The sequence below is a fragment of the Bos indicus x Bos taurus genome, chromosome 27, assembly GCF_003369695.1.
Source record: "Bos indicus x Bos taurus breed Angus x Brahman F1 hybrid chromosome 27, Bos_hybrid_MaternalHap_v2.0, whole genome shotgun sequence".
NCBI lineage: Eukaryota > Metazoa > Chordata > Mammalia > Artiodactyla > Bovidae > Bos > Bos indicus x Bos taurus.
The window spans coordinates 2,421,539-2,436,839 of NC_040102.1; the positions used below are offsets into that span (position 1 = coordinate 2,421,539).

The 15,301-nt window shown below is 41.4% G+C and overlaps 1 protein-coding gene across 3 annotated transcripts in view; it reads right to left on the reverse strand.

Annotated features, from left to right (window-relative positions):
- Window positions 1–15,301, reverse strand: part of CSMD1 (CUB and Sushi multiple domains 1) — a 2,076,272-nt gene that overhangs the window by 216,525 nt on the left and 1,844,446 nt on the right. For all 3 annotated transcript variants that reach the window (XR_003509135.1, XM_027530260.1, XM_027530259.1), the window contains exons 34-37: window positions 13,706–13,909; window positions 12,731–12,855; window positions 11,757–11,853; window positions 1,429–1,533 (exon numbers count right to left, since the gene is read on the reverse strand). Coding sequence is in view for 2 of the 3 variants with exons in the window: in XM_027530260.1 (XP_027386061.1) it covers window positions 1,429–1,533; window positions 11,757–11,853; window positions 12,731–12,855; window positions 13,706–13,909 (531 nt within the window). In the remaining variant the exon portion in view is untranslated. The remainder of the gene's footprint in view (window positions 1–1,428; window positions 1,534–11,756; window positions 11,854–12,730; window positions 12,856–13,705; window positions 13,910–15,301) is intronic.

Consider the following 15,301-nt stretch of genomic DNA (forward strand, 5'->3'; position numbering starts at 1 on the left):
TAATAAATTTAATTGAGAATGAGATGAAATGCAGGTGATTACTATTAATACATTGTTGGAGCTGAGGTATGTGTGAGTCATGGATAATATTTCATGGTAATTGTAGACTAATTATTTCAGTAGCTCCTCTTTCTATAAGGAGTGAATGAAGAGTCAGAAGCCACAAGATCACTTTGAGAGGAAGAGATGGGCACATTGATCAAATCTAACACTGCTAAAAATATTAGTGAATTTACTGACACTATCATAAATAAGGTTTATAGTTTCCTATCTACAGATGTTCACCATATGTATCAAAGTAGTGATTTTTCCAGACATATTCTACATAAATAACATCCACAGTATCATTTTATGCTGTCACTAATGCAGTCCCATTCAAATAAATTGGAATAAACTTGCATACAAATGCCGGTAATAAGTAAGGAAATTCAACCGGAATGCAAAACAGCCCTGTGGTTTGTGTCTGGTTCAGAATATTTATCATCAGCTGGAAATCTGGCCATTCAAATACATGCACGCATTTACATCCCAGCAAACTGTTTATCTCAATTCAAAGGATCACTTATTAAAGCTTATCCATGTATTTGCTTATTTGCAACTGCTTATTAAACGAGATGAATATCAACATTAAGCATTTTTAGTGCTTGAAAACACGTCCTAAAATAAACTTCACTCTCATTGGAAATTCTGATTTTGCTTTTACAAGGTTTACCTGCATAATCAAACGTCAAAGTGGATTTGTGAATCTGACCTTTGTCATCCCATTTATCAGACTATTAACTCAGTCTCACATCCATTTTTTAAAAGGTTAACATCTCCTTTGCGTTACCTTCTTCCAATTAAAATGAATAATACACAAATGTAGGCACTGAAGGGGCTGCTCTGTGCCGGTCCCATTCTAACAGCCTCTGAGACTAGAAATAGAAAGAGCTTATGACCATAATCTATTTGGAAATTATGACTTCTACATTTTTGGATCCTTATCTGAGTATTTTCTACCACTCACAAGAAAAACTAGCAATATTACCAATGGGTATTTTGAACTTTTTCTTTTTTTAACACAAACAGCCTGAAAGCAAAGCCAATGTTTTATCGAATTATTCCAGATCCTAACTTCTTCATTTCCCTATAAATTTTTCTTTCACAATATAATTATATTATACAATATAATATAATAAGATACAGTTCAAATAATGATATATTATTATAGTATTATGATATAATTATGTAACAAAATATTATATTAATATTTATGTAATAACAATATAGTTCATAGAGATTGGTTTTGTAACACTCAACTACATGGAACTTCTAAACATAACTTTAGAACAAAATTTCACTGTGTAATAAGGGCAGGGATCCATTTCCCCTTTAAGAAAATCACTCAGTGTCACAGGGAAAGCCAGATGCAGAGACAGGGGAGCTTACTTTTGTACTCCAGGTGGAAGCCAGCAGCGGCCACACTGATGTCTGACTGGAAGTGCAGGTAGAGCTGGTTGGATGTGCTATTGAGCAGCGCTGGCACCGTGGTACCTGCGGGAAGGGACACAGGCTGGGCTTTAATATCAGGCATGCATTCACTTCTCCCATTAGAAAATCATAAGAATATCACACTAAGTGCTGTAAGTCAGAGAAGGATATATATGCTATCACTTACATGTGCAATCTAAAGCAGAATACAAATGGATCTAATTACAAAATAGAAACAGACTCACAGATACAGAGAATACATTCAAGTTTCCCAAAGTAGAAAGGGAGGCAGGGAGGGATAAATTCAGAATTTGAGATTAGCAGATACACATTCATGTATAAAATAGACAAACAACAATGATAAACTGTTTAGCACAGGGAACTATATGCAGTAACTTATAGTAACCTGTGATAGAAAATAATCTGGAAAAATACACATTATTCAAGAGAATCACTTTGCTGTACACTGAAGCAAACATCATACTGTAAGTCAATTATATTTCCACAAAAAAGAAAACACTGAGGACATTTGTTTCGGTGTACAGATCCCCTTAGCTTGTCTGATCGTCACATATTTAATCCAAGTATTGGCTTTGATCATTACAGTTTGAGCTACTCTCTTTTTCCACGCATGGTAAGAAGTTCCTTTTCTTTTTTTTCACTTTGAGATGGTTTTATTCCTTGCCTCCTATACAATATTATGGACCTCTGTCCACTGCTCTTCAGGCACTCTGTTTACAAGATCCAATCCTTTGAATCTGTTCATCATCTCCACCGCATAACATAGAGGATTGATTTATCCTGTACCTAACTGGCCGAGTGGTTTGCCCCACTTTCTTTAGTTTAAGACTGAATTTAGATATGAGGGGCAGATGATCTGAGCCACAGTCAGCTCCAGGTCTTGTTTTTGCTGACTGTATACAGCTTCTCCATTTTCAGTTACAAAGAATGTAATCAATCTGATTTCAGAATTGACCATTTGGTGATGTCTATGTGTAAAGCCATCTCCTGTGTTGTTGAAAAAGGGTGTTTGCTATGACCAGTGCATTCTTTTGGCAGAATTCTGTTAGCCTTTGCCCTGCTTTATTTTGTACCCTAAAGTCAAAAATGCCTGTTACTCCAGGTATCTCTTGACTTCCTACTTTTGCATTCTAATCCCCTATGATGAATGGAAAATAATTTTTTGGTATTAGTTTTAGGAGGTTTTCTAGGTCTTCATAGAACTGATCAATTTCAGCATCAGTGGTTGGGGCATAGACTTGGATTACTGTGATGTTGAATGGTTTGCCTTGGAAATGAACCGAGATCATTTTGTTATTTTTAAGTCTGTACCCAAGTATAGCATTTTGCACTCTTGTTGATTATGAGGGCTATTCATTTCTTCTATGGGATTCTTGCCCACAGTAGTAGATAAAATGTCATCTGAATTAAATCCACCCATTCTCATCCATTTTAGTTCACTGATTCCTAAGATGTCCATTTTACTCTTGCCATCTCCTGCTTGACCATGTCCAGTTTACCTTGATTCATGGACCTAACATTCCAGGTTCCTATGCAAAACTGTTGTTTACAGCATCAGATTTTGCTTTCATCACCAGACAGATCCACAGCTGAGCACCGTTTTGCTTTGGCCCGGCCGCTTCGTTCTTTCTGGAGCTGTTAGCGGTTGTCCTCTGCTCTTCTCCAGTAGCACGTTGGGCACCTTCTGACCTGGGGGCTCATCTTTCGGCGTCATATCTTTTTTGCCTTTTTATACAGTTCATAGGGTTCTCACAGCTAACATACTGGAGTGGTTTGCCATTCCCTCCTCCAGAGGTCTGTCATATTGTACAGGAGGCAGTGGATAAAACCATCCACCAAAAAGAAATGCAAGAAGGCAAAGTGCTTGTCTGAGGAGGCTTTACAAATAGCGGAGGAAAGAAGAGAAGTGAAAGCAAAGGAGAAAGGGAAAGGTATACCCAACTAAATGCAGAGTTCAGAGAATAACAAGGAGAGACAAGGGGGCCTTCTCCAATGAACAATGCAAAAAAAAGAGGAAAACAACAGAAAGGGGAAGACTAGAGATCTCTTCAAGAAAATGAGAAATCTCAAAGGAACATTTCATCCAAAGAGGGGCACAGTAAAGGACAGAAATGGTAAAGACCTAATAGAAGCAGAAGAGATCAAGAAAAGGTAGAAAGAATACACAGAAAAATTGTACAACAGTGATTTTAATGACCCAGATAACCACGATGGTGTTGTCTCTCACTCAGAGCCAGACATTCTGGAGTGTGAAGCGTGGGCCTTAGGAAGAACTGTTGCCAATAAAGCTAGTGGAGGTGGTGGAATTTCAGCACATCTACTTAAAATCCTAAAAGATGAATTGTAAAAGTGTTGCACTTAATATGTTAGGAAATTTGGAAGACCCAGCAGTGGCCACAGGACTGGAAAAGGTCAATCCTCATCCCAATTCCCAACAAGGGCAGTACTAAAGAATGTTCAAACCACCAGACGATTGCACTCATCTCCTATGTTAGTAAGGTTATGCTAAAAATCCTCCAAGCTAGTCTTCAGCATTATGTGAACTGAGAACTTCCACGTTTCAGTGGGTTTATAAAAGGTAGAAGAACCAGAGATCAAATTGCCAACATTCGCTGTATCCCAGAGAAAGCAAGGGAATTCCAGAAAAACATCTACCTCTGTTTCATTGACTATGCTAAAGCCTTTGACTGTGTGGATCATAACAAACTGTGGAAAACTCTTGGAGAGATAGAAATACCAGGATATTTTATCTGTCTCCTGAGAAACCTGTATGCAGGTCAAAAGCAATAGAACTGGACATGGAAAATGGACTGGTTCAAAACTGGGAAAGGAGTGCATCAAGGCTGTGTATTGTCACCTAGCTTATTTAACTTATATGCAGAGTAAATCATGTGAAATGCCAGACTACAGACTAGATGAGGTGCAAGCTGGAATCAAGATTGCAGGGAGAAATATAAAAAACCTCAGATAGTAGATGATACCACTCTAATGGCAGAAGATGAAGAGGAACTAAATAGCCTCTTGGTGAGGGTGAAGGAGGAAAGTGAAAAGGCTGGCTTAAAACTCAATATTAAAAAACAAAACAAAACAAAACAAAAAAACAACCTAAGATCATGGCATCTAGTCCCATCACTTCATGGCAAATAGACGGGCAAAAGGTGGAATCAATGGCAAATTTCCTCTTCTTGGACTCTAAAATCACTGCAGATGGTGACTCCAGCCATGAAATTAGAAGATGACTCCTTCTTGGCAGGAAACTATGACAAACCTAAACAAGTGTGTTAAATAGCAAAGACAGCACTTGGTGACAAACGTCCATGTAGTCAAGGCTATGGTCTTTCCAGGAGTCATGTACAGATGAGAGAGCTGGACATAAAGAAGGAAGAGTTCTGAAGAACTGATGCTTTCGAACTGTGATGTTGAAGACTCTTGAGAGTTCCTTGAACTGCAAGGAGATCCAACTAGTCCATCCTAAAGGAAAACAAGCCTGAATATTCATTGGAAAGACTGATGCTGAAGCTGAAGCTGCAATACTTTGGCCACCTGATGCAAAGAGCTGACTCACTGGAAAAGATCCTGATGCTGGAAAAGATTGAAGGCAGGAGGAGAAGGGAACAAGAGAAGATGAGATGGTTGAATGGCATCACTGACTCAATGGACATGAGTTTGAGCAAAGTCCAGGAGATGGTGAAGGATAGGGAAGCCTGGAGCGTTGCACTCCATGGGGTCACAAACAGACATGACTGAGCAACTGAACGACAACAAGAAGCTCCACATTTCATCTGCCCTCCTCAGACAGATGCAGCATGTCTTCATCGTATCAGTGAAAACACATATATTCTTATGCTTTACCATGCATTTGACTATTCACATTGCTTTTTTTTTTTTAATCAATGTAACAATCTGCCTTTTTTTTTTCTGACTTGCCATGAACAAAGAAGGGTAAAGCCTCAACATGCAAGTCATATGGAAGTTGGGGAAACAGTTAGACTATAGATTTGATGTAATGTTATTCAGAAGAGGTTGCTTTTGATCATATATTCTCTTCTTTATCCCTGTGTGATTCATACTGAATAATGTTCCCTCTGAAATCTGCACATGATTTCAATGAAACATATAAGGAAAGGAAAATGCAGGTTTATTTTATATAATGCTTCCTTTAATTAAAATGTTCTAGCTTGCATTGTAGCAACTGACAAGTAGGGAAATTTAGAGATGCTAAGGACAAGGGTGAAAACAGAGCCATGGTGCTGCAAGGTCCTGAGGAAAAGGAAATGTCCTTCAGCCAGACATTTAGAATGCATTACCAGAATGCATTATACTATGGGAAAGCAATAAGCTAGCCTAAGCCCCTTGTTACCCAAGGGGTACATGCTTGATATTCTACTGTATCCAAGTCATTTCCTGAATAAATACACATTTCCTATGTGTGAAGGAGCCATCTCTCAGGTAAAACTCCTCCCCATGGTGCAGGCAAATTCATGGATGATGATGATGCTAATGTATAAGTATTATACATTATAGACATACATAGTACAAATACTATTTTGTAGTATAAGGAAATAAGGAAATAAGGAAATAAGCTGGTGATTATCCAAGTATAAGGAAATAAGGAAATAAGGAAATAAGACAGATGAACAATGTTGCAAGGGCAAGATCCCCGGTTGCCCTTCACTTTCTACTCAAACAATTCTACGACCCTCAAACAGCTGTAAGCAAACCAATGACTCCAGGTAAGAATTGCATCCTGAGGACGTCTCATTAACCTTGGATTAGCATGTAGTCTTTCAAAAACTCTTTGGGTTTATAAAAGTTCACCCTCAGTTTGAGAATATGCTGGGACTAGTAATGTGTATACTGGCTGGGTCTTTGGATAATCAGTATACAAAGTATTACCTGACTGTTTTGGAAGAAGAACAGGCATAAATGGAGGACAAAAGAAAATACCAGGTACACTCTCTAATGATTGTGTGTGTGTCTTTGGAAGACGAATTTCCCACTTGAGATCTGGGGCCAGTGCCTCAAACCATTTTCCCTGAATATCCAGGTGGGGTTGTCTGTGGGAGGCGGAGTCATTTCAGACCTGAACTGTGAGTATACAATTCACTATGAGACAATGTAAGCGTTTGCTGAATGATAAACAGAAAATGACTGCAGATTTAACCCCTTTGTTACTCAAACTTGGTTTGATGGATAAAGATAGATAGACAGAGAGGCAGACTTTTAAGAAACTGAGTCACGGAGAGGGAAAACATAAGCCTATCCCTATGGTCAGCAGACACACTTAAAGAGATCATTCTTTGAAACTAATTAATAGTTAACACTGCAGATGGAGGAGACCTGCAAGGTGAGGTGACCTTGCCTGTTTCAGAAAGTCTTCTGTCTGAGCATCACCTTTTCCCCATCTAGGCTGTACCAGAAGCAGCATGCTGTCTGCTCAGCAGCGAACAGGGCACACCCGGGCACGTGGGGATGGACTTGTGAGGAGGAGGAAAGGGGGCCTGAAGGTCAGGGTGCTGCCTGCACCTGCTTGCTGGGCCAGCTCGACCCACCCCCACATCGAGACAAGAAGGAAACACCAAATAGAAACTCCAGTTTTAATCCACTTTCGTTCAAATTGTGTGATGCTTGCTGTCCTCTCATTCATCTTTTATTTCTGTATATTTTGGGTGATGCCTACAGAAAGTACAAAGCTAATGTAATGTTACTACAATGATCTAACTCATCCAAAAAGTAAGTTCTTGTTACAGCATTTGTATAACTTTCTGCCTGGTTTTGCCTATGATTTCAGATAATCAGTGTATTTAACCGCCTCCAGCCCCCAGCCAAGTTGTTTCCACACGTGCGTTCTCAACATACACTTCTGACTTTTTGTCTTTCCTGACTGTGTTGCAGCGCAATCGGAAAAGTCACTTCCACTGCTGACTGTGACATAAACCAGTCCTGTTACTGAAAGCACTTGAAGATGTTCCAATTCTGTGAAACCAAAATAATAGTCCAGTTCTTATGTGTGAGTCATGCATGCACTGTGTGTATGAAAGGGCTTAGTGGCTCATCACTGTCCCTCTAAACATTACTATTAATTGCAGCAACTATATTGATGAATGACGGTCCTGTCTGTACTTCCGTACTTCTAAATATAATCATTTGTTTTCCTAAACAGATGCTGGGTTTCGGCGCCCCGGGCGCATATGCAATGCGCACCTGCTGTGGCCAATGCCCACCCCTTGCAGCGGCATCCGCCTGGGACCCTGCTCAGAATGGGCGCACAGAAGAAGCGTATTCCCCCGGTTCAAAATGCAGCTCAGGGATTTTTGAAAAACTGTTGCCACAGGCGGAATACCTTTGATGGCACTGCTTCACTGACCTAGATAGAACCGCACGTGCGGGAAGCTGAGCGACTATGCTCCAGGTTCGGCAGACGCTGCTCCAGCCACTGCTATTTACTCTCCCTTAATCCTGCTTGTCAGCGACAGATTGGTATGACTTTTGCTCTATCGTGTCCATTTATAATTTATCAACTGTCTACTTCCAAAAATGATTTCAAATAGCTTACAATATAAGTCCTACATACACATGGCTATCCAGACAGAAAATCAAAACCCTGAATTTATTCAAGAAGTCAGTCAATCGTTTTTCTGGAAATGTGTACCTCTAGCAACTACTCATTCTTCTTTGCTTATAGTCAACAGCTAACTTTTAAAAATGGGTTCAGATTCTCCTTTTTAATTATTTTGAAATTATCACAGGAACAAAAAAGTGTAAACATGTATTACGTTTTGAAATATATTCAGACTTGATGGCTGATGTGTCATTTCTTCCATATAAAGTTTATAAAATACTCTTTTTGAAATATTTTAAGTAGCGTTTAACTTAAAATTGCAAATATGGTACAAAAAACTCCCATATACCCACTGTCTTGCCATATATTACAGAATAATGATATCTAGCTCTCTCCACATACAGATATAAGTGTGAAGTGATCTCTATCTACAATACAGGTATGTGTAAAGTTATTTCATTCTAAACCCTTTGGCTTCCCTGGTAAGTTCAGTCGGTAAAGAATACACCTGCAATGCAGAAGACCACCTGCAGTGCAGGATACCGGGCTTGCTCCCTGGGTCTGGAAAACCTTCTGGAGAAGGGAATGACAACCCAATCTCAAGGAGAGAGGAGCCTGGCAGGCTACAGTCCATTGCGTCGCAAAGAGTCAGATACAACTGAGCAACTAAATCCTTTGAGAGCAAGTTGCAGACATTGTGACATATTTTTAATAAAAATTTAGTGTGCATTTCTTAAAACAAAGGTGTTTATAAAAAAAAAAAAACAAACACTAACATAGAGGCAGCAGGACCATATATCCCACAGAAATCACTGGAATTTCAACAATCTGCCAATAACAGCTTTTCCATCTATGATTGTGTCCATCTATGATTGTGTCCCTTTAGTTTTGTAAGGGTTTTTTTTTGGTTTGTAAAAATTTCTTAGTCTTCCTTTCCCTTTCAGGAACTCAATACTTTTGAAAGATATGAGTTACCTTTTGTGTGCAGAATATTTTTCAAAATCAATTTTTATTTTAGAAAATTAGAATTTAAAATTTTTTACAAATTATAGTATATAAAACTTAATAAAAATTGCTCATGTGTAATATTTTTCTTTAAAGTTTTATAAGTTAATCAAATGCACACTACAAAGGATTTTTTGTCATTGTTTACATAGGAGATTCTCATGCTTTTAGCATTATACATTAATATATATTAATGAATATGTATTAATATATTGTTTATATATTTAAGCTGAGACTACACTCAGACATAAGTTCAGGAAATGAGATTACAAAAGATTGGGAGTAGTTAAAAACCAAAACACACAGGGGTGGTGTGCAGTAACAAGTCATGTCTTTGCCCTGCCATAAGTCTTGGTGCAGGCAAACTTGAAAATGAGTTCTCCAAAAAAAGATGAACACATTTTGAAAAAAAAAATGCTTTTTTTTAAAGCAACATAACCTCCGAAGAGAATGTTTGATGTTCTTCATGACTAGATTCAGGTGGTGATACATTTTTGGCAAAAATATCAAAATATGATGCTGTATTCTCCCCTGTTGTTCAGTTGCTAAGTCAGGTTCTACTCTCTGCGACCCCATGAACTACAGCACACCAGGTTCCCTGTCCTTCACTGTCTCCTGGAGTTTGCTCAAATTCATGTCCATTGAGTTACGCATCTTCTGCTGTCCTATGTTTCTGCCTTTCCACACTAGGATTCTCCAGTTCGTAGGATTCTCCAGGCAAGAACACTGGAGTGGGTTGCCATCTCCTTCTCTGGTGAACCACATTTTGCCAGAAATCTTCACTGTGACTGGTTCACCGTGGGTGGCCCAGCACAGCATGGCTCACAGCTTCTTTGAGTTACTCGAGCCCCTTTGCCACAACAAGGCTGTGATTCATGAAAAGGGTATTCTCCTGAGGCCACTCTGCCCGCTCTCAGAGGTGTGAGGGATTTGACTCAGAGGCTTCCGGACTCTACTTCAGGGCATTTCCTCCCAAACTCAGCTTTAGTGACATCATGCTGGCTACTTGAAATCAGCTCTGGTGGAGAAGGGCTTACTAGCTTCCCAGGTTGTGCTAGTGATAAAGAACCTGCCTCTAATGCAGGAGACGTAAGAGATGCAGTTTCGATCCCTGGGTCTGGAAGATTCCCTGGATGAGGACATGGCAACCCACTCCAGTATTCTTGCCTAGGAAATGTCATGGACAGACTGAAGCGACTCAGTGTGCATGCACTGGAGGATTTATACCATGGCAACCGCAATTCTAAGTCAAATATAACCTTTCTGTTCCTCTGTTTGCTTATTTTGAAAGCAGGCTTATCAGTATACCAGTGCATACCTTGTCCCGCTACTGGAAATCTTGACATGACTGCCTTAGGAAGGTGGTGTCTGCCAGGCTTCTCACTGTGAATGACTTTGTTCCTCCTTTGCAGTGAGTGCGTGAGAACCAGGTGAGGAGGTGCATGGAGACTGTGGCTGTCTGTCCTCATCAACCTCATATGCTACCTTCAGCCTCCACTGAGCTCCCCACGTAGCTCGTGTATGTCCTAACGGCCACCAGCGGCGGCTCTAATTCCATCTCCTTCCGATTTGTTAGTTTAGATTTATTATAGTTTGGGAAGGCTTTCTCTCCCACTTCTTACACTCATGCATGTGTCTACGCATATCAGCGTGGATCCACATATTTCTATTCTGTACAAAGTGGCTCATCATGCATGTTTTCTCTCCCAGAGCTTCAGAGTCAGTGGCTCTCCAAAAAGCACTGGTGCCTTTAAGGGAGAATGGTACTTCAAGTGATTTCAGAAACACACAATTGGGTTCTAGGTGGGTAACTCCTTGCTGAGGGGTTATTGTTTTACACCTCACAGGATACAGAGGTGGGAAATATGTACACACACACACACACACATATTTCTATGTCTATAGCTGTACAGTTGTACATAGGGCTTCCCAAGTGGCTCAGGGGTAAAAAACTTGCCTGCGAATACAGGAGATGTGGGTTCGATCCCTGGATTGGGAAGATCCCCTGGAGAAGGAAATGGCTACCCAGTCCAGAATTCTTGCCTGGGAAATTCCATGGACAGAGGAGCCTTGCAGGCTACAGTCCATGGGGTTGCAAAGACTTGGACTTGACTTAGTGACTGGACAGGCATGCACAGCTATACATATGAAGACCATGAGTTCACACCAGTGTCTCTAGTTCAAATCCATCACAACCAGCTCCACGCCAGCTTTCTCATCCCTATGTATCTAACTCCCTGCCCAGTCACGAGAAACCCTGTCCCCATCCTCCATATGTTTACTTCGGTTCTCAGTTTCCACGTCTGCCCCCGACCTTCCATCTGGACCCCAACTGCCTTGCTGCCTGACCTCAGTGCTTGGTCCCCAACTCCATCAAACACTTCTAACAAGTGCAAGAGAAAAGGAAGTCAGCCAACCCAATGTTCGTTGTCCAAGCCACCCCCACACAAAACTGACTTCAGTGGAGACACCCTGTTGCATCCACAGGTAATAACCCACGTTCTCCCAGCGCGGGGCCCACCACCCCTCAGCCTGCTGCTTGCAGGGGACGATGCTCCCCTTCGAAGCCTCCCAACACTAGAGAAACTTGTGAGCACAGAGAAGAGTCTCCCAGGGAGAGGTCAGCACTGAGTGTTCTGCAGTCCGTCATGGCATGTTGACTGGGATTCACAGAAACTCGGGGACGGGGTCACCTCACCTGAAAAGCTCCCCAGCCTCGGCGCGCTCGCATCACCACCGTCATAAATCTCCAGAGAGTCCCAGTTCTGCTCCGTGGCAAAGCTGATCACTTGAATCTACCAAAGAAGCCAATATTTGTCCTTCACTTAATAAAATCAGACGAAAACAGAATGGAAACATATATGTAGTGTATATGTAAAATAGATAGCCAATGGGAATTTGCTCTATGACTCATGGAACTCAAGCTATCTAGAAGGGTGGGGTGGGTGGAAGGTGGGAGGGAGCTTCAAGAGGAAGGGGACGCATGTATACCAATAGCAGATTCATGTTGATCTGTGCCAGAAGCCAGCACAATATTGTAAATCAATTATCCTTCAATTAAAAATAAATAAATTAAAAAAATTATGGACTCTGTTGGAGAGGGAGAGGGTGGGAAGATTTGAGAGAAGGGCATTGAAACATGTAAAATATCAAGTATGAAACGAGTCGCCAGTCCCGGTTCAATGCACGATACTGGATGCTTGGGGCTGGTGCACTGGGACGACCCAGAGGGATGGTACGGGGAGGGAGGATGGAGGAGGGTTCAGGATGGGGAACACATGTATACCTGTGGCGGATTCATTTTGATATTTGGCAAAACTAATACAATTTTGTAAAGTTTAAAAATAAAATAAAATTTAAAAAAATTAGACTAGTCCAATGGGGTTTTCATGACATTAAAAATATACATGTGAGAGAAAGGCAAAACCAAAGAAAATAAACCATCGAAATGACATCCACAAAACTTCCACAATGGCACTTTTGATAGACTTTATTCTAAAAGTCTATCACCTTAATCTCGAATGTAGACACATGGTAGCAATGGTAAGAGAAGAGAAACAGGTTACAGTTTGTATATTTAGAGTAACCAATACAAAAACAGGGAAACAAAGAAGGGAAAAGCCTGTGGGCAGAGCTCTGTTTCTTAGGAGTCTCTGGGCTTTGCGAACATACCTGGATTCCTGATCCTTCTGTAACGATGATCTTCCATATGCAGTTTAAGTTGTTGCCATAAGGTTCAGGGAAGCCGGGGGATAAAATGGTACCTCTCCGCTGAGTGAAATTGCCACTGCAGGGGACTGAAAGCCAAACCCACACTTAGTGTAAATAAAGTACAGTGAAGAACACTAATTGTACTCAGTGCCCCTTCGCTGTGTGATCAGCTATTAAGAGATATTACATGGACTATGATACTTGAAAAGGCATTTGTAGCCAAGGTCAGACTTAGTCTGTTTTCTTTTAAATGGTCAATACCATAGATGATCATCTGCTCTGCTGCTAAGTCTCAGACACTGTACCCAACAACAGCATCTCTGAAGTGAACTCTGTTTAGAGTAATTGCTCTACTACAAATTAAGAAGCTCTGTGGAGTTTTCTCTTCCATATGCAGACAGGCAGCTCCAACGGATACTAATGGGATTTGTGAGCAAATCCAGAGAGAAGAGATGCTTAAAAGGCACAGATGAATTCAAGTGCTAATCATGATTGCCCTGGAGGTCCTTACACAAAATGAAGCAAATAAACTATCACCAACAATGTCTTTGTTATTTGGGATGTATTAACCTACTATTTTTCAGATCTTCATCAGCACCAATTTATTAAAAGGGCATTACACAAGTCATGTAACAAATCAACATTATAATGATTTTTCCCCCAAATGAAATTATGTTGAATACCCATGGCTTGTGATGGCATACTTAATAAGTATCAAAAAGGAAAACACATTTCATACTTGTTAATCTGATGACTTGTTTCATGAAACACAGTAATTTTTAGGATTTGGCTGCTACTCAATTATTTCTGATAAAATAATTTGCCCTTTAAACAGATCTGGAGCAAGAGTCCGCTTACGTGGACCAGAGAGAGTCCTTAGTGAACTGGGACTGCAGACCCCGTGCAGGTGATCACACCGTGGGGACACACACTTACCCACGCAGCTGGGGATCGTGTCATTCCACTGAGCCAGAGCGTTGGGCACAGACTGGCAGCGGATGGCCGTGGAGCCCTGGAGCAGGTAGCCCGGGCTACACTCGAAGCGGATGATGGACCCTGCGGAGAACTCCGAGCCGATTCTCCTCCCGTACCTGGGCTCAGGGACAGAGCTGCACTGCGTGTCACTGGTCCTCGGGACAGCTAGAGGCAAGCACACAGCACAAGCATCTGTGTCTGCAGCACAAAGCCACGATAGCTCCTTGGAAACAGATCTAAGATGAATCCAGGGAGAGTTTCTGCTGATGTGGAAATTAATAATGTTTTTTGCAGACTCTATGAGGAATGGCTCAGGGAGCACTGCCACATCTACATGCCTCCTCAAATCAACCCCGAGGACCACCTCAGATTCCCATCACAGATGGGGAAAACATGGCCCATGGAGAACTGGCGCTTTATGAGGACAGAGTGATATTCAGGCACTGAATTTAACTAAGTACCCAGATTATTGTGCCGGTGATAATGAGATGACTAAGAACTTGCGCTCATCCTTAAGGACCTCAGACTCTAGTGAGAAGAGCTGCTATATAAAGGATTACTTATAATGTGACCATGGTGATTAAAAAGCAAAATTAAAAACAGAACTACCATATGATCCAGCAATTCTACTTCTGAGTGTTTGTCTGAAGGAAATGAAATCCCTCCCCTGGAAAGGCATCTGCACCCCCATGTGCGTCAGGCTATTATTCGCTATAGCCAACTTACGGAAACAACCTCCATGCCCACCAATGAATAAGCAATGTCGTATATACATATGATAGAATACTATTCAGCCGTCTAAAAAGGAAGGAAGTTGAGCTACTTGCAACAACATGGACGGACCCATAGGACATGGAAGTGGAACAAGTCTGTCATAGGACAAATACTGCACAGTTCCACGGATAGGAAGCAATTAAGAGACAAACTTAGAGAAGCAGAGAGCAGATGGTGGTTGCCAGGAGATGGGGGGAGGGGTTCGGGGAAGGCAGAGTTACCATCCAACGGCAGACATTCAAGACGCCCAAGTTCTAAAGATCAGATCAGCTGACAAAGCTGTGCCAACAGTTAACAGTGCTGTTGCCTGAGTGCTAAGTTGTGTCTGACTCTTTGCTACCCCATGGACTGCAGCCCACCAGGTTCCTCTGTCCATGGGATTCTCCAGGCAAGAATACTGGAGTGGGTTTCCATGCCCTCCTCCAGGGGTCTTGCCAACCCAGAGATCAAACCCGCATCTCTCACGCCTCCTGCATTGACAGGCAGGTTCTTCACCACTGTGGCTCCTGGGAAGCCCCGAGGTGCCGAATCATGCACTGTAAATTTTACAAAATGCTAACTGCTCATTTTAAACAGTGATTGAAAGGATAGCATGAGAGGGTAAATCTCGTGTTACCATAATAAAATTAAGAAAAAAAAAACATACCATAAGAAAACATAATTATGGGATTCATCCTGTCAGGAAAGACTTGAGAGGGAATAGAGGGGAACAGGAGTGGCTGAGGGCACAGCCAACCTTCTCCTTCCTAGGGTCTTCCCACTGGACCAGCAATTCTCCAGGGT